The sequence below is a fragment of the Zootermopsis nevadensis genome, unplaced genomic scaffold (assembly GCF_977971745.1).
Source record: "Zootermopsis nevadensis isolate Lab colony 2312 unplaced genomic scaffold, Znev_1.0 Znev_ptg000016l, whole genome shotgun sequence".
Lineage (NCBI taxonomy): Eukaryota > Metazoa > Arthropoda > Insecta > Blattodea > Termopsidae > Zootermopsis > Zootermopsis nevadensis.
This window is the reverse complement of record NW_028259148.1, coordinates 2899675-2919048: the sequence shown is the minus strand read 5'-3', so window position 1 is coordinate 2919048 and position 19374 is coordinate 2899675. Positions and strand designations below refer to the sequence as shown.

The following is a 19374-nucleotide window of genomic DNA, read 5'->3' as shown; positions in this document are numbered from 1 at the left end:
GTTTCCCGTTGCAGGTGCAAGCCTTTGGCCAATGATTGGCTACTGGCTTTGGGCAGTATAATATAAAGGAGCATTTTAAGTAGGTCAGACATACAACAGTCACGTGGGTAAAGCTGTGCACATACCGTTTTTCTGTTAACCTTTGATTATCTACAAGAAAACGTCTGCTATAAGTTTTATTTTTATATCTTTATGTCATAACCTCTTTGTAAATACAAATAAGTACCAGCGTTTTCCGGACACTTTATTATTTTTTATTTAGTGTTCTGTGTGAGGACAGGTCCATATGAACAGGATCCTTCCATCCTTTTCTCGGACTGGGACCTGTTCATATACGTTCTTGGCAGATGATCCAGAAGTGGTTTGCCATTGCCTTCTTCTGTGTGTGAATGGAGTAATTGTTGGGATGCCACGGAGGAAAACTCCGTGTTGCCTAGACCACGGCCTTGCTCAACACAAGTTATAAATTCGGGCACCGCCAAGAATCGAACCCGAGACCCCAGGATTACAAGGCCAGCGTTCTAACCGCTAGACCACCTCATCTTATTATTATTTAGTGTTCTGTCTGACGACAGGTCCATATGAACAGGATCCTTCCATCCTTTTCTCGGACTGGGACCTGTTCATATACGTTCTTGGCAGATGATCCAGAAGTGGTTTGCCATTGCCTTCTTCTGTGTGTGAATGGAGTAATTGTTGGGATGCCACGGAGGAAAACTCCGTGTTGCCTAGACCACGGCCTTGCCCAACACAAGTTATAAATTCGGGCACCGCCGGGAATCGAACTCGAGACCCCAGGATTACAAGGCCAGCGTTCTAACCGCTAGACCACCTCATCTTATTATTATTTAGTGTTCTGTCTGCCGACAGGTCCATATGAACAGGATCCTTCCATCCTTTTCTCGGACTGGGACCTGTTCATATACGTTCTTGGCAGATGATCCAGAAGTGGTTTGCCATTGCCTTCTTCTGTGTGTGAATGGAGTAATTGTTGGGATGCCACGGAGGAAAACTCCGTGTTGCCTAGACCACGGCCTTGCTCAACACAAGTTATAAATTCGGGCACCGCCGGGAATCGAACCCGAGACCCCAGGATTACAAGGCCAGCGTTCTAACCGCTAGACCACCTCATCTTATTATTATTTAGTGTTCTGTCTGACGACAGGTCCATATGAACAGGATCCTTCCATCCTTTTCTCGGACTGGGACCTGTTCATATACGTTCTTGGCAGATGATCCAGAAGTGGTTTGCCATTGCCTTCTTCTGTGTGTGAATGGAGTAATTGTTGGGATGCCACGGAGGAAAACTCCGTGTTGCCTAGACCACGGCCTTGCCCAACACAAGTTATAAATTCGGGCACCGCCGGGAATCGAACTCGAGACCCCAGGATTACAAGGCCAGCGTTCTAACCGCTAGACCACCTCATCTTATTATTATTTAGTGTTCTGTCTGCCGACAGGTCCATATGAACAGGATCCTTCCATCCTTTTCTCGGACTGGGACCTGTTCATATACGTTCTTGGCAGATGATCCAGAAGTGGTTTGCCATTGCCTTCTTCTGTGTGTGAATGGAGTAATTGTTGGGATGCCACGGAGGAAAACTCCGTGTTGCCTAGACCACGGCCTTGCTCAACACAAGTTATAAATTCGGGCACCGCCGGGAATCGAACCCGAGACCCCAGGATTACAAGGCCAGCGTTCTAACCGCTAGACCACCGTGGCGGTTTCCGGACACTACAGTCAAATTAAAGCCTTGGCCGCCGCCGAGGTTCATCTGCCCCAAATATGAAGCCTGCTGGCGGCGTCGCAATGACTGGCTTCGTGACGCTCGGCGTTGCTTCCAATGGCATCCCTAAGCTCGCCTGCGATAAATGTGGCGTCTTTTTGGCGTCGAATTTACAATTTCTTGTCCAACAGCATCCTCTGTATCTCCTGCGGTAAGGACGGCATCGTTTGTTGGGGACGCGACGCTCTGCGTCCATTTTCCGAGTGTTCGATGACGTCCCGACGTTCATCTGTACCAAATATGCCCTTCGGTGTGGCAATATGCAGTGTCGGGCTACCAGGGTCGTTTTCAGTGACATCTGAGACTCACATGCGTAAAATATGGGGTGCTTGGCGAGGCCGTAACTCTTGGTGTCGGTGTGTCTGTATCCGTCAAAAGGTATCCGCAGGCTTAAATTGGCTTCATCTGTAGTTCTTAGTCGACGTCTGAACGCCTACAGTAGCGACATTATATTTCTATTGTCGTGTCCAATGCCACATTGAGGCTAATTTTTACTAAACATAGAGATGACTGGCAATGCGACGCTCAGCGTCGGTTTACCAGAATCGTTCCTTATGCCATCCCGCGGCTTTGGTCAGTGATATTTGGAATTCTGAGTCGTCGCTCGCTCGGCGTCGGTTTTGCATCGAATTCCTTCTCTCGTCCTTAATATTGGAGCTACAGACTAAATGATCACCGAGAATCGAACCCAGGACAATTTTTCGGGGTTCTGGGCTCCCATTTCTGCAAATCTTCCTTTCGAAACAAACGACTTTGGTTCAGACGCCATAGGTCCATCGTGCTTAATTTCCGATATCGACCCATAAACAATAATTTCAACTTTTATGTAAGATTGTCTAGGCTACCTTCGGCCTTTTTCGTTTCAAACCAAAGACCTTCTACCCACCGTACAAGGCACGATCCTGCATATCACCAACTGAACCAGTTATGTTATGTGCGAAATATTGTTCACGGTTGGTTGTAGACAGCTGTAAAGCAAAGAATCTCTTACATTGCTTCTCTCTTACGTAAGCATGTAGGTAGGTGGTCGAGTTTCTCGCCTCGTTACATCAACACAAATTCATCTTGCCTTCAATTATCTCTAAAATAACACGAAAGGGCGTGTGTGTAAATAAATCAATTACCATTCTTCAATTCTTCATCCTTCCTTGCAAATGTAAGTGAAAACTGAAGAAATTAGTCAATAACACGGAACGAAACCTGTGACATACCAAGGTTACGACGACTTTCAAAAGGCAAAAATCTCACTGAACAGGATCTAAGACTGGAATGTAATGAAAGTGTCTGTAAATAAATTATATCTACGTGGTTCATCACAATCGTCTAGTCGGAATCCGGATTCGTAAGCTAGCACGCCTACTCAGTACGTGACTGTAACCTAGATTTGAATGAGAATGAAATGGACAGCCCTGTTGTCTTCAAAACCACCCACACCTACCTCGGGGGCTCTGTCACGATCGCACAAACCCCAAGTTACCTGACCTCAGCAGTGTCCTACTTGCACGGTTAAACAATATGGATCACCACTAGCAACATTTTCTGACGTGCAAAGTTACGAAATTAGAACGGTTTATTCTAGTGCGTACGGCCGCAGAGGACATGTTGCTACACATACAAATCTCACTGAAGCAAGTTTCCTTAATTAGATTTTCGAAGTTGTATTGGTAAACGTGGTGTGATCGTTTCATGTCTGTCACACGTGTTATCGAGCAATTGCGTTTCTGTGATTTACATACATGTAAATATTCATGCATGTAAGGCAAATCAAGATATTCAAATTTAACACAACATTTTCTCTAATATCTTATTTATTGCTATTATTTATTTATTTATTCAACGATCCTATCAGTAGACTAGACAACATAGAAATAAATAATACGATGATTAATAATGAATCGAAAAGGATCTGGAAGGAAAACATCGTGTCCTTCGTCTGGAAGGACCTAAGATCCCCATGAGATCATTCAAATATTATAACTCGACTGAGGACCGAAATTCTAATTCGAGTCCCCCCCGAACACGAAGCAGGAATTTTACCCACTCGACTCCTACGTCTGGCACCAAAATGTGTTACAGGGACCATGACAGAGACTGTAAAAGGCAAACTCCAGGCTTGAGCCTAAAATACATTTTTCCACGAATACAAATTTTAATTTCATTGAAGCAGATTTCCACTTCAGATGGAATATAAAACATGTTACGTGGATTCGAAATTTAAAATCTGTTAAATTGGACGTACTCAATCGCTGTACCGTTAAATTTAATTACCAATCATTAATTTTTGTTTAACAAACAGCTTAGGTTCTTAGGACATCACCAGTGAATTCCGTACGTGACAGTGAAATTCAGTTTACACTGCTCAAATTTCATCTTACACACGACCCTTGTTTACATAATATATGATTCTAACAATTCATAAAAAAAATTTAATAATTTGGAATCAATTATATAATTTTACTACAAGTGTTCCAAATATATTTTATTCTTATTACTTTAAATATATTTTATTCAACTGTTATTATTTTTTATTTATTGTCATTTTTCTATTAATTACGTATTAATTTAATAACATGTTGACACTAGATTTAACTCGTCCAACATTCCAATTAAAACTCACGCCTTTTTCTGCATTTTCGGAAGTTATTTCACTTCAGCTCACTGTCTTTGCTGCCAACTCGATCACCGAACTGTGGTGGCGGCGTTGTAGGTCAGTAAAAAGACAATTGTAGCATTGTATCATTTCAATCACACATATAACTACGTATATTCTTTGTTACAATCATAAAATTGTTGAAATTTGACTACAGACAACAGGAAACGTCCACTTCGCTCCCCAAATTAAGCCATATATTAAATTTAAGTATCCCACTTACGTGTATAAAGAAATATGTTGCTTAGTCGTGTTTCCTGCTTACGTGAGAGTCCTGTCTTGTGACCAATATGCGCAATATTATCATGAATAACGCCTGTGAAACAAGGTTGCCAACTTACGTAAAATAATGATATTTCTAAGTTAAATAATACATTATTCGACAAATCCTTTGCATTCCTTATCAATCTTTAATGCCCAAAGCTCGTCAGAGGCATGACCATTAGACAAGTATCGTTTAATACTGCAAATAATTACCCCCAAAGCCAACATTTGTCTTCACTGTATCATCTACAGTAATTAGTTTAAAAGATATTGTTTCTTCCAGTTTCAATTTTGTGTAATCAAAAAATATTAATATAATTTATTAATATCATCACAAAATTTATATAATTTCACAATCCTCTGAACGTAGCAATAAACCTTCGAGTTTCCATGCGGTTATCAGCTTACAAACAACAGCTTTGCTTCAAGGAGTTATTCAAGTGCGTAACTCTTCGGAACCCTTAAGTGCACCACATTTTAATTTGACAGTCCGAGCACACAGTAGGTGACTCTGATACTGTGTCATCACAACTATCAAGGCGTGTCCAAGTCGCGTTTAGAAGCCAAACTAAAACAGGTTTCGGGCTGTTCGTGTTCTCGGTGGTATGTGCGCCTCTAGTAGAATACCATATGGCAATTAAACAACAGGAAACAAACAACCTGTTCCTTGCCAATCCATACCATTTCGTAATCCATAATAATCACAGAGCCCATGAGCGTCGGGGCGTGAGACATAAGGAAACAAAAAACAAACAACAAATATTTGGCTCCCAGCTTACAGACTGATCCACTTTCGCTGATTATATGTTTAACCCTTTAAAACCCAATTTTAACAAATTTTCCCTTTTTTCTTCAATAATCAATGGTTCCGCGTTTTATTTCTATGGATTCCTACGGTTTTAACTGTAAACAAGGATTATTTCATTAAAACGGCATTAATCTGACCTTCGTAACTGTGATGAGTTGTGTTTTCTTCGCGGTACGGACTGAATTCTTAAATATTATTTAAACGAGGTTCGGCTTCAAAATTGAAGGACGAGCGGGCACTGCCTGGGAACCTTCGTAGCCCACAACCAACTTTATACCCCTCCCCCAATTATAACAGTAGTGCCTATCGCTACTCCCCCCACTTTCTCTCTTCTCTCTCTCTCTTTTTTTTTCGGCTTCAAAAGATGAAACTGTAAATTAAGCTAAGATGTAAGACTGGCTAACTAAAATTAACCACAGTGAAGCAGTACCCTTCTTGAGAAGCTGATAATTGCTCAACCAGTCACAAAATTCCTCACTTAATAATGGAATCCTAATGTTCATTACCGTGTTCATAGAAGCCCGCCACTGGTCCGCCATTTCTCATTCAGGCTGCTAATTACTACGTGTCTACGTGTCGTCACGAACGAGTGACACCTCCATGTGGGCGGGAAAACTTAAAACCGGTTCGATTTTCGAATTGTTACAAGTGACAATTACCTTGGCTCACATATACCTGTCTCTCAAATCTAATCTCACAGTAGATTCGAGACCAAGCTTTAGGTCGAGGATCGTTTAAAGTCGTATAAAGATCGACTTAAGTGGTTGTAAAACTTCTTACATAACGTACTTTATTACATTAGAGATTTCACAGTGAATTTACATCAGCTCTCTAGATCCGGATGACAATAAATAATGTCTTACAGGAACAATAAAAATGAATGCGTAATTCTTTAGTTATTATTTATTATTATTCAGTGTTCTGTCTGACGACAGGTCCATATGAACAGGATCCTTCCATCCTTTTCTCGGACTGGGACCTGTTCATATACGTTCTTGGCAGATGATCCAGAAGTGGTTTGCCATTGCCTTCTTCTGTGTGTGAATGGAGTAATTGTTGGGATGCCACGGAGGAAAACTCCGTGTTGCCTATACCACGGCCTTGCCCAACGCAAGTTATAAATTCGAACCCGAGACCCCAGGATTACAAGGCCAGCGTTCTAACCGCTAGACCACCTCATCTTATTATTATTTAGTGTTCTGTCTGACGACAGGTCCATATGAACAGAATCCTTCCATCCTTTTCTCGGACTGGGACCTGTTCATATACGTTCTTGGCAGATGATCCAGAAGTGGTTTGCCACTGCCTTCTTCTGTGTGTGAATGGAGTAATTGTTGGGATGCCACGGAGGAAAACTCCGTGTTGCCTATACCACGGCCTTGCCCAACGCAAGTTATAAATTCGAACCCGAGACCCCAGGATTACAAGGCCAGCGTTCTAACCGCTAGACCACCTCATCTTTTTATTTATTCAGTGTTCTGTCTGACGACAGGTCCATATGAACAGGATTCTTCCATCCTTTTCTCGGACTGGGACCTGTTCATATACGTTCTTGGCAGATGATCCAGAAGTGGTTTGCCATTGCCTTCTTCTGTGTGTGAATGGAGTAATTGTTGGGATGCCACGGAGAAAAACTCCGTGTTGCCTAGACCACGGCCTTGCCCAACGCAAGTTATAAATTCGAACCCGAGACCCCAGGATTACAAGGCCAGCGTTCTAACCGCTAGACCACCGTGGCTAATTCTTTAGTACGAGCAATTAAATTCTCAAGTGAAAAACTACTTCAAATTACTCATGAATGTCTTTTACTATTAAAAATAGTGCCGTTATCGGGTCCCCCATGAGTGAATATGGAGCCCAATGATACGGAGCTCGAATGAACGTACATCCCATTGAAAATCTCTTATAGACTACACTGGGCACAAACCCGAGTCTTCGTGATGAGAAACAGGTGACTAACCACCTGAGCTATGGCACGGCATTAAGTTGCTATCTTGACTTAAAATAAAATATTATATTATAAAAAATAATCAAACAATCCTTTCGAATTGATTGAAAAATAAACTGTAATAACACATCCTTAATAAACTCATAATTAATTTCAATTACGTGTTTATTCTGTCAGAATAATAAAATAACTAATAATATGGGACATGACGTGACCTTCGTGGGTTCTTGAATAGTCGTAGCGATATTGTGTGTTTATTAATCTAATAGAACTGTATTGAACTGCAGCCATCAATAAATAGATTAATATAGATTACGTGACTTTCCAATCACTCTGTATAAAATTAAGTGCAAATGAGAAATTTAACGAGTCTTCCAATGAGACTTACGTGTCCTCGTCCTACATTCGACAGATCATACCAAATTACACAAGAATTAGGCCTGCTAGTATAAAGCTAACTACAACGTTAAATGAGATGATAATGTTGCGTCATATTGTGATAAATATATATTTGTTTAAAACTTGTCAGTCTGATCACAATAAAATTCCTATTAAATATTAAAATATTACTATAATTAACATTTAAATATTTAAATGTTAATATTAAAATATTACTATAATTAACATTTAAATATTTAAATGTTAATATTAAAATATTACTATAATTAACATTTAAATATTTAAATGTTAATTATAGTAATATTTTAATATTTAATAGGAATTTTATTGTGATCAGACTGACAAGTTTTAAACAAATACAACGTTAAAGTTTCCACGTATTTCATAGGATTAAGAATCGCAGATGTAGGATTTCATTTCCTTATCCTACACAAGCCAAGCACTCACGTACGAAAATATTCATTCTCTGTTCTTCTTAAGTATTAATTATTAGTATTTTATGTCTCACAGGAGATTTGACTCGACATGATGCATGCTGTCCTGAAAACATTGCGCCCTTCTAAATAGTCCCTAATGTTGCAGCAAATCTGGATACTTGAATCTGTGGGTGTATCAGTGACCCGACTGAAACACTAAATTCCACATAAACAAATAAATACTATAAGATAGTGTAATTGCGTCATATTGTGAATCAAATATTAAATTAATCATTCGGTTTTGTCCGTCTAATCACAGTTATATTTAAAATTTACAAATAAGATAATTAAAATATCATTTTATGTTCCACATCGAATAATCGATTTACATTTGGAACATTTTTTTTTACAACATGTTTCGGTTTCATCGAACCATCTTCAGGTGTTCATATGAACATCACCAAAAAGCTACACAACAGACATTATAATTGAGTTTTAAGTTTGTTGATATAATTTTACACCTGAAGATGGTTCGATGAAACCGAAACATGTTGTAAAAAAATGTTCCAAATGTAAATCGATTATTCGATGTGGAACATAAAATGATGTTTTAATTATCTTATTTGTAAATTTTAAATATAATTGTGATTAGACGGACAAAACCGAATAATTAATTTAAATAAATACTAAAATTACAAGAATGAGACACTAGAAAAATAAGAAATTAATGGAGGACCGAGAGTCAACCGATATTTAAACACCGCTTATTAGATCGGATATGCGCTCGCATAGATGGATTCTTCTGTTTGAATTTCAAGTCAATTAATTATTTCTGCTACGATATAGACAGCACTGCCCCAATCGTCCCAGAATCTGACAGACGGGACTGCGTGGACAGCGAGTCTATGGATCAAGACAGGAACTAATGCAATATTTATCTTTACATTTACAACTCTACAGAGACCGGTCCTTAATTTAACGCGATCCTCATGTTGTACTCTGCCTGCAGGATCCAACCAAGGATAGCCAAGTCCGGGGTTCCTGTAGGCTGCTACAGCCACCATGAACTCGCCGGTCGCCTTTCTGTCATTCCTTGTCTTCTGGTTCTGCGGGCCATCAGACGCCATCAGAGTACCCGTCTCCTACGATGACCCGCGTGAGTATAACTCGTCTTCTACGAGATTAAGGATCACGTCAGCGGCAATTATGAATATGGCTGTCTTCTGGGGTGCTGCGCCGTGTAAACTGTCGACGTTTAAGAGGTGGTTCTGCCTCCGACAAAAGGAAAATCGTCCTGATGACGGAGGCAGTAAGCGCTTCCGAAACATCGGTAAATTTCTATGGCACGGGGCAACATCCCAGAAGACAAGAACCTGAAATCTTATGCAACATCAATTTTTTTTCCTTTTCTATCTCAGTTTTAACTTTATATGTCCTGTGTGGTTTGCAGCGAGATCTTGCCCTGGGCCTGCTCCCACCAAAGTGCTGTTGTGTTACTACGAGGGTCGTCTTGCCCTAGAGAAGCTAGACCCGTGTGTCTGTTCTCATCTTGTCTTCACTTCTGCAGCCACCATTAACCCCAACAACTACACCCTCAACCTCACTACAGGTAAGCACAAGAAACAACTACGCTGTTGACCTCACCCCAATAACATTTGGTGATTGGAACAAATTGAGGCAACTTTTGTGTAATTTTCTCGAGTCGCCTATTTTTTTTTTGCTCTCTTGTATCCAAACGTTCTCTCAGCATCCATCTTTTGAAAAGTTCTCAACATACGTTCTTCCCTTTGGGTGACAGACAAAATTTCTATCACAACTATCGGACAAAAATAAATTATGAAAGCGATTCACTGCTCACGACAAGACTGAACTGTCAATAAATTCGGGTGAAACTTCCTGGCCTAACTTCAACTATGAGACTCAGTTCTGATTGCCAACTAAGAAGGACCAACCGACAATTTGGACAGCCATCATCTATCACTTTCGCTCATGGGCCAAAACGAACACTGCAGATTCACGTCACGTGTATGAATGCTAATCTCACATATCACTTCCGGATTAGCATCTGAAATAGCGAGTCTATTTCTTTCTTTTTTCACTATAAAATAATTTCTAATACTATAAACCCACCATCTGAATTTACACATACCATATATTAAATCGAAGATTAAAAATAACAACAGTATTTTAAAAAGCGTACAAGATTATACTTAATTCAACTGAGTAAGCTTATTCGAGTTTTTCACATACGTTTGGTGTGACCTCGCACGCTTAATTTAAATTGATGTTTATTTATTGCAGATACAAATAAATATCTCTTATATAGATATCACTCCGCAGAGTAAAAAAAATATTTTTCCTTGCATTTCTTGAAATATTCGGAAACATTTCTAAGTCTTCCAAAAAAAATCTATGTTTCAATAATGTATTTACGTATTTTTTTAAGCAGATGGTGTGTACGGCTACTATTAGAATTTAAATTGTCAAAGAAGACGGTAATAGCTAAGATTGTCTGAGCTAGATAAACATAGCAGCATTTTAAGAACGGGATTCAAACCATGACCTCCACAGTCACTGCATAATAGTGAGCACTTGTAAGACCTTATTTGCCTCAGGTCTGCATTAATCAGAATGAGATCTGAGTCACTTAGCGTAAGTCGAGATACCTTACAGCAACATTCTCCCCTTCCACAATTCTCCATTACCATTTATCTCAATATTCATCGTTCGACGTTCTATGTACATATATAATTCGACCTTCCATCTTCGCGAATGGCGCCCAATGACGTCACAGTTGTCTCGACGGTCCCAGTTTCCCCACGTAATCGTGTTCTACAGTAAAGATTCTTGTGTTGTGGTCGGTCACTTTACAAACATTAATTAAATATACATTTTTTTGTCATTTTGACACTTTTAGGTTCGTAATTGTTACAGACATAAATATTACGTTCATTTTAGGTCAAGGGGCTAGAAAGACGTGTTAATAATACGAACGAAGGGCAGGTAACAATCGTGGTCTGTGGTACAACCCGTAAAGATAAGATTCATAAAACAACAAAGACATCGGCTATTTATCTCCCTTTTCGAAAAATAAAATCGGTCTTTCGAGCGCAGATACTGAACTACGCTGATTTACATTCTGCAGCGAGGTACATCATAACCGAACGATTTCGAGATTTAACTTTACCTTTCGCATGAAATCAAACACAGATACACTTACCCTTTAAAAACAATGTAAAATAAATGTACCACCTTTTATAACAATAAATAATTGTTTATTTTCCTCGCAAGGTTTGTTTATGGAATTTGTATCTTAAGTGCGTCATGTTTGTGTTGAATCAAATACATATATTTATTTTACAGTCTATACACAAACTTATTTTAAAATAATGTTGTTAAAATTAAATTATATTTTATATTTACAATCATATTAATATTTATTTATTTCCTATGTCAATTCCATACTCATTTGCATAATAACACTTGGAAATTAATTCCACAGATAATGAACATCTAAATACAGACACCAGATCATTATGAAGACGGAAAATTCTACAAACATACTAAAAGATCAATAAATGCAATGCATCAAAAATGTATAATAGTTTTTAAAATAATACAGATTGATAAACCTGAAGATGATGTCATAAAACATCGAAACATGTCGTCCAAAAACAAAAATAAAAGCGCTGAATAATGTAATGTCGTACTACGATAAAGGAGCGCCATAAATATAACATAATATACTTTATACTGTAAATGTTATAATATTTTAACAACATTATTTTAAAATAAGTTTGTGTATAGACTGTAAAATAAATATATGTATTTGTTTATGGAAGTCTTGTGATTTTTAGAGTCAACAGCGACTAATTCCTCCTTAATTTTAAACTGAAAGTAACCAACAAAAGATGACGCATGAACACGATGACAAGGGTGATGTCAACGCGAGTGTAAGTACGAAGCAGATAACAGTGAACTATTTGTTACGTTCATGTTATAGAGCATGTGTGCGTATGTTTCGCCATGACTACATTCCAGGGTTTCTGCGTGGGTTCAAGAAATAAAAGAATACAAACAAGTACATATATATCCCTCTCTCTTCAAAGGCCCAATGGTAAATATATATCCCACCTTCTTTATCAATTAACACACGTTTTTTCTATGTTTATCAGTGCACAAAAGAACTATTTCCTTAAACAGCATTAACTGGTTAATCTTTGTAACGGTTAAGCGTTGTTTTCTTTGCGGTACGAACTGATTTCTGAAGTTTCGACTTCAGAGTCTCAGCTTTCTCTAATACAAAATTTCAAAATTCCGTCTTTTATGCCAATCATCACACTAACGCCTTCACTCTTACTTTATCCTTAACAAAAGGACGAGCGGGCATTGCCTGGGGACCTTCTAGCTATAAGATGCTCTTTCTCCCCCCCCCCCCCCCCCCGATATCGAAGTGTCTCTCACTTCTCCCCCACCAATTTCCTCTTTCTCTCTCGTAGTACGTGTAAAACGGATTTCAATATGGTAATTTCACCAAGAAACAAATCTTATAAATAGCATGTGCCAAGCAGCCTACACCAACCTTTAATCCATTACCATCGAAAGTTCTCAAGTCCAGTTTTGGTATGCAATAAACGTCATGATTTTCCTTGATACTGCCCCCCACCCACGTCATAAAAATGAGTCCAAAATGCATGTACCGCCCTGTAGATTATATGAAACACACAGGAGGCCAGGAGAGGTCAAGCGTCCAGTATTCTCGAAAGGTCAACTACAACTGCTTAAAAGCACCATTTAAACGTTGTGTAAGGTTCGTTACGAATGTGTAAAAAGTTACTTTAAGGGCGTGTACAAGTAAAATATTAAATGTGCATCGCATTTTTATTTCCAAAACAAACGTAGAAAGAACAGTACTTGGGAAAAAAAAACAGCGAGGATAAATTCTTATCCCTTGAATAGTGATTCAAACATTTCTAATCGCAGCAACAAACATCAGAGATATTCATAAGATAGTATAATTGCGTCATATTGTGAATCAAATATGAAATTAATTATTCGGTTTTGTCCGTCTAATCACAATTATATTTAAAATTTACAAATAAGATAATTAAAATATCATTTTATGTTCCACATCGAAATTCCAAATGTAAATCGATTATTCGATGTGGAACATAAAATGATATTTTAATTATCTTATTTGTAAATTTTAAATATAATTGTGATTAGACGGACAAAACCGAATAATTAATTTCTTATCAGAGATATTGTAAAGTTAAAGTATTCTCTCTTCTCGCATATGTTTTGATAGCAACTCTAGTATAGTAAAACAGGCTTTGCTTCGCACGTCAGCTATGACTTGGTTTATTCGATAAAGAACATTGCATCACACGTATCTGCTTTCGAGGAAAACCGGATTGGTTTCGTTAATGTGGCTTTGCAAGCTTAATAACACATTACATCTGCTACACGCGTAGAAAGTTTAAGGGTTCAACCTGATTTAATTTCACGCCATATTTACTCCAAGGGTTTGCTTCGTGGTTTCGATAACATCGACTTTCTTTATTTACGAGATAATATTAAAGAGGAACTAACCTGTATTTAATTACAAATTATGTAATGTTGTAATTGGTAATTGTGGTTTATAATGTAGGTTAAGGTGCTTAAGTGGGCTTATATTACGTATGAAGTTCATCGTAATAACAGAAAGAAAATTAAAGTTCAAAGGCAATTTCAGAGACTCAAGAATACTCACTGTGAGATTTAAGGTTTTCACCAATCTTAAAAAGTACTCACTGATGTCAATACAAAGTAATTTCATTATTATCAAATTCCAGTTCATCTTTCACTGTTGGAGCATTTGGTCTGTCCCAATTCAGAATTCTGAAACAGTATTTCCTTTACACCAAAAAGTCTCGAAGCCCGCAGACTCGGAAAGACCAAGACCTTCATCATCTTTAACTTTCCTGTCATGGAAGAAGACGGATCCCTGCCGTGTTTACAATCAACCACTAGCCCTACTTATCTTTGATCCATTTTAATATTATACCCTCATATCAATCTAGGTACCAAAAAGTCGCGACCGAGTGATGAGCCATCTTTTTTTAATATTCGGAAAGGTCACAGGTTCAAATATCGATCCGGAGATCGACTATGCTGTGGTTTTTCGTGGTTTTCCTCAGTGCCGTCTTTTGCAATGCCGAGAGTTTACCTAAAATTTGGCGATGAGTGCTTATTTCCAAGATACTTTCCACTAATTACTGCATTCACAACAGCTGTATAGTATAACATATTCTGATCCAGATTAATCCAATCCTATTTATTTTAAGATCCATTTCATTCCAAGTCTCAAATCTCATGTTTATCTTCTGTTTTTTACGATGCTCCAAATAACCCGACAGAAATCTAAAGACCTGTTTAACATCTTAATATTCTGTACGCCTTTATTATACCGCCTAATCCCAAAGCTGCTGGACCACCCCTTGTCAGCTTTCCGCGACTGTACTGCGTGTCTGATGACCGTCTCCTCCACCCAATCGAAGAACGAGGAGTGTCGTCGAGACAAGGGCCCCACGTTATATGTTATTTAACGACACTGCTACAGCTACAAATGTTATGTACCATCAAATGAGATGGGAAATGCGGTGGATGGTGAGTCGGTCAGGAATTGAAAAATGGTGTCGTGAGGTTCGAACCGGACACCCTCCGATTGCAGATGTAGGATGTCCGCCGCTTCACTGCGCACTGCAGAGAGAAATTACGAGATTACAATTTCACGCTCCAGTACACAGACTGAATTCCGGATTCTTCCGCCCGCGAGGGACTAACTTATCTGACACGCTGGCCGCGTGACCACTCACGCAAATAGACCAGGAACTGAAAACACGCACATCCAGCAGTCCAAATTTAATCGTACTTATCTGTCAAACCAGAAGTGAAAACAGTCGCCATAACAACAGGTCTGCTGCACGAAGATTGCGTCAAATAGCAGCCTCGTATTTGCTGTTAACCTTTCAGAACCCTGCCAACTATCATTTACAAAACACAGAATTAAACGACACGTAAACGCAAAATAAAAAACGTGCCTTGTTCACATACGATACTTAGTTTGCGCTTGGCTGCGTTGATTGAGGATAATATTAAAATGTACAGGATGTAAATTCGATTCAACTCATTCTGCATGAGACATAATGGCTGGGCTTTGTGAATACGGGAATTAAATTATAGTTCCATAAAAAGAAGAAATTTCGTGTCCAGCTCACCGACTACCAACTTTTAAATAAGGCCTGAAGCATGAAGTTAATTATACTTAATAAAATGGTACGAATTTTAATTACATATCATTAATATCTAACAAATCATTTAATCGAGTCGACGGTATTTCGAAAGCAAATCTTATTTTTGTAGCGTCGAATGTGATGAAAGATGATGGCGAATAGGTAAGGATCTGGACGGAAACGACCGTGACATATTAAAAGGTCATTCGCCCAAAGGGACTGGAGAAAATAAACACTAGAAACGTGTTAGGAAATCCGACAGCATGCCCGAAATTCGAACCGACTGCCTCCAAGATGCATGCCTAAAGCGTTTCGACTACTTTGATCTGCAAAGCACGATGAATGGATAATGGAAAAATACGAAATGTGCATTAGGTGACAATGGAAATGAGAGTCTTCGCGATCAAGGGCAAATATAAAAGAGGTTAAGGTCATCCCCGGTGGTACATCACTTCAGTTACGCGCTCTGGACTGCGTCTCCTTCGACTTCTGAAGAGTTCTTTCTCACGAAAATGTTCTTTGGGTTTTGGCGCCGTGTAGACCCGTCGCCGACTTCATCCTTGAAGATGGAGACAGCATGTTTTTTTTTTCCCGAGGAGTTCACACTGTGCCAAAACCCAGAGTATCATCACCCTCACCACCGAGTAAACGTAAAATCTCGTGTCATATTTCTTTTCCTTCTCGATTTAGAATCCTAGATATTTAAATCAGATAACCGTCACGATTTTTCCTTTAACCCAACACGTGTGTGTACCTTAAAGTATAAACAGACAACAACAAAATAACGTGTGGCCTATATCATTTTAAACTAGACTCAAATAGCACGTGATTAAAAGTGTTAAACTTTATTTCGTGTGGTCATAATTACATTCCAACACACGGTGAGTCAGTGACGTATACGTAGCCCTTCAAAAAAAAAACTTCTTCTTCACCACAAGCTGTGAAGTCAAGCTCGAAGACTGTTGTCAGACACAATCACAGTTTCTCCTCATGACAGACAAGATTCCAGTTTCGCAACGCTATTCATATCAACTTCACTGGGACCTATGAACAGCTCTGTAAACAAGTCCTACTGTTTTAATAAGTTTATATAATGTTTCATTAAGTTCAACGTCGCAAGTCCTGTGAAACACCGGAATGGATTGACGCAATATCAACTTGGGTACTAGATGGAGGTGACTAATCTACTTAATGAGATAATATTTAAGTTTCTTAGTAAACCGTTCAAAGCAACTTTCCTCAGGGTAAGATCTCCCCCAAAACGAAAATGACTGTCTCTTGGAATGTTTCGCCGTGTAGTCTATTACAATAACATCGACGTTTCAGACGTGATTGCTGCCTCCACCATCTTCGACGTGATGATGAAGGCTGCAAGCACCTCTGAAACGTCGATAAACCTCATAGCAGAAAATCAGGTCAAGAAATCCTTCGCCTTTTCATGGTACCCGGTACAATCAGCCACCTGTCCATATTCTAAGCCAGCTCAATCCACTCAGCAACCTCACATCATATTTCTGTTGTTTCAAAGATTCTGTACAAGTCTAAATTTCATAACATGATTTTCAGAATGATGAAGATTTGTTAGCTCCTCTCCTAAGGAAACAACAGTTGTTGTTTTTTACAAACACTCTCGTAAGAATCGTATTTTTCACGCCGACACGTGATCAAGTCGACCTACGAGGAACGTAATTATCCCAAAGAACTCCCTCAATAGGAATCTCTCTTTTTCCAGACGTGGGGAAGGCGACACGTGAACTGAGGCTGCAAAACCCAGAACTTGAAGTTCTGATAAGCGTGGGTGGAGTTCGAGTGCCAACAGAAGTGGTTGAAGCAATGGTCAAGTCCGCTGACAGGAGGGCAATGTTCGCTTCCAGCATCGCCCGCATCGTCAGAGACGCCGATCTAAGCGGCATCGAAATCAACTTCAGGCTGGACTCTAAGGGCGGGTCCAAATATTCCAAGGGAGGCCTTGTGGCTCTCGCAAAGGTTGGGGGAACTTCATAACTGATAAGGTGTCACCAATTATCATTTGCGACTCGAGTTTTTGGCGATGCAGAGTAAAATTCGAAACGCTGGCACTCAGATCGGTCCAGAAGCAACCTAAGTCAATAATAATGTTCCGTGGTACGACGCCCTTTCTCTAAAATGTTAGCGTCTACCGATTGGTCTACGCTTCGTCAAAACCCAGATCATCAATGTCGTCACAGCCACGAGAATCTCAAAACCCAAGTCAGTGTTGCCCTTTTTTCATCAGAAGAATTAAGAATAAAATCCTTCAAAACTGTGGCAAAATTGTAATACTTAAGAACAACGCTAACAGATCAGAAGATTTAATTAGGGCAATGCCAATTGAACAGGGCAGTCTTCTGGGATGTTCCGTCGTGTGGGTCTTGCAGAAGTCTACCGATATTTCACGGGTACATGCTGCCTCAATCATCAGGCGATCACTTATTGCCCTGATGACGGAGGCAGCAAGTACCTCTGAAACGTTGATAAACTTCTACCAGACTACATGGGCCAACAATCCAGAAGACAGCCCATCTTCGGACTCACCGCCATAAGAACCCGAAATCTCATCAATTTCTTTGTTAATTTCCAGTTACTTCGAAAGGAGATCGATGCTGTAAAATCGCACAGAAGTAAGAGAGACTACTCGGTCTTCGAACAAGTCGACGACATCAGTACGACAGCCTGGACACCTCCCAGGTAATCCGCCAAACCTAAACTGAATTGGCCCAAACACTGCGTTACAATTGAAGGTCATTCGATGTCAGGATTGGACCTATGAGGGGAGTGTACAGACTTGCAACTAAACAAGCGATAAATGCTAGAAAACAAGTTTCTTTATTGAGGTTTAATATTAAATTTGCATACCGTAAAATTTATCTTATTAAAATGCCATTAACCCACTGCCTGCAGAGCACTGACGTTGCAAAACCCAGTTAATCTTTTACAAATTTGATCTGTATACTCCACGTTTTAGGTTAGGTTAAGTTGGGTTAGGTTAAGTTAGGTTGGGTTAGGTTAGGTTAGGTTGGGTTAGGTTAGGTTAGGTTAGGTTAGGTAAGGTTGGGTTAGGTTAGGTTAGGTTAGGTTGGGTTAGGTTAGGTTGGGTTAGGTTGGGTTGGGTTGGGTTGGGTTAGGTTAGGTTAGGTTAGGTTAAAAAGTGAAATGCGAGTTTAATTTCGCTGTCTCTTATTCAGACGGTTCGCAACGAGAGGAGTGCGCAAGGCGGAACCTAGAACCAGAATGCCACACAGACCAATTTTAAGAAGTACACGCACTGACACGCATAGCAATGCGAGAGAAACTCTTCTGCAGAGCTACCTAGCACTGGAACACAGATCTTCCAAGGACAAACTGCTTCTGATCAACGTTCCCACCCAACCAGAGATCCTCGTCAAGAGATTCGACCTGAAGACGCTCGCAAAGTACGTTCCATGATCCCAAATATTTTATGAAAACAAGGAATAAAAACCAAAAGGTGTTGCCATGAATTTCCATATTACTTAATAGTAGGTGGAATAAGATATAATTTACTTTTAATAAATTTAGACGTAATTAATAAATTAATGCCTTTCTCTTTAACAGGTATGTGGACTATTTCACTATACCAAGTCACAATCTGACGGATTCCTCAGAAAATGGTGTTACCTATCACCCCAGTCGTCTTATGGGTCTTGCCGACATCCTGAACACTGTAACTAAATTACTCATAAGTTTACTTAATATATATATATAAGTACTGGAAATATGATCTCACATATACGAAAACATAATTAAAAAGAAATATAATATTATAATATGACTTCTTCATTTCTGTGTTTC

At 39.2% G+C, this 19374-nt stretch overlaps 1 protein-coding gene across 1 annotated transcript in view; it reads left to right on the top strand.

The window, feature by feature from the left end:
• LOC110834409 (uncharacterized) overlaps window positions 1-19374 on the top strand; it is a 42873-nt gene that overhangs the window by 13252 nt on the left and 10247 nt on the right. Inside the window, exons 2-7 of the mRNA XM_087349374.1 lie at window positions 9282-9428; window positions 9723-9881; window positions 17279-17532; window positions 18146-18252; window positions 18750-18977; window positions 19138-19246. Of these exons, the coding sequence (XP_087205500.1) occupies window positions 9335-9428; window positions 9723-9881; window positions 17279-17532; window positions 18146-18252; window positions 18750-18977; window positions 19138-19246 (951 nt within the window). The 5' untranslated portion in view covers window positions 9282-9334. The remainder of the gene's footprint in view (window positions 1-9281; window positions 9429-9722; window positions 9882-17278; window positions 17533-18145; window positions 18253-18749; window positions 18978-19137; window positions 19247-19374) is intronic.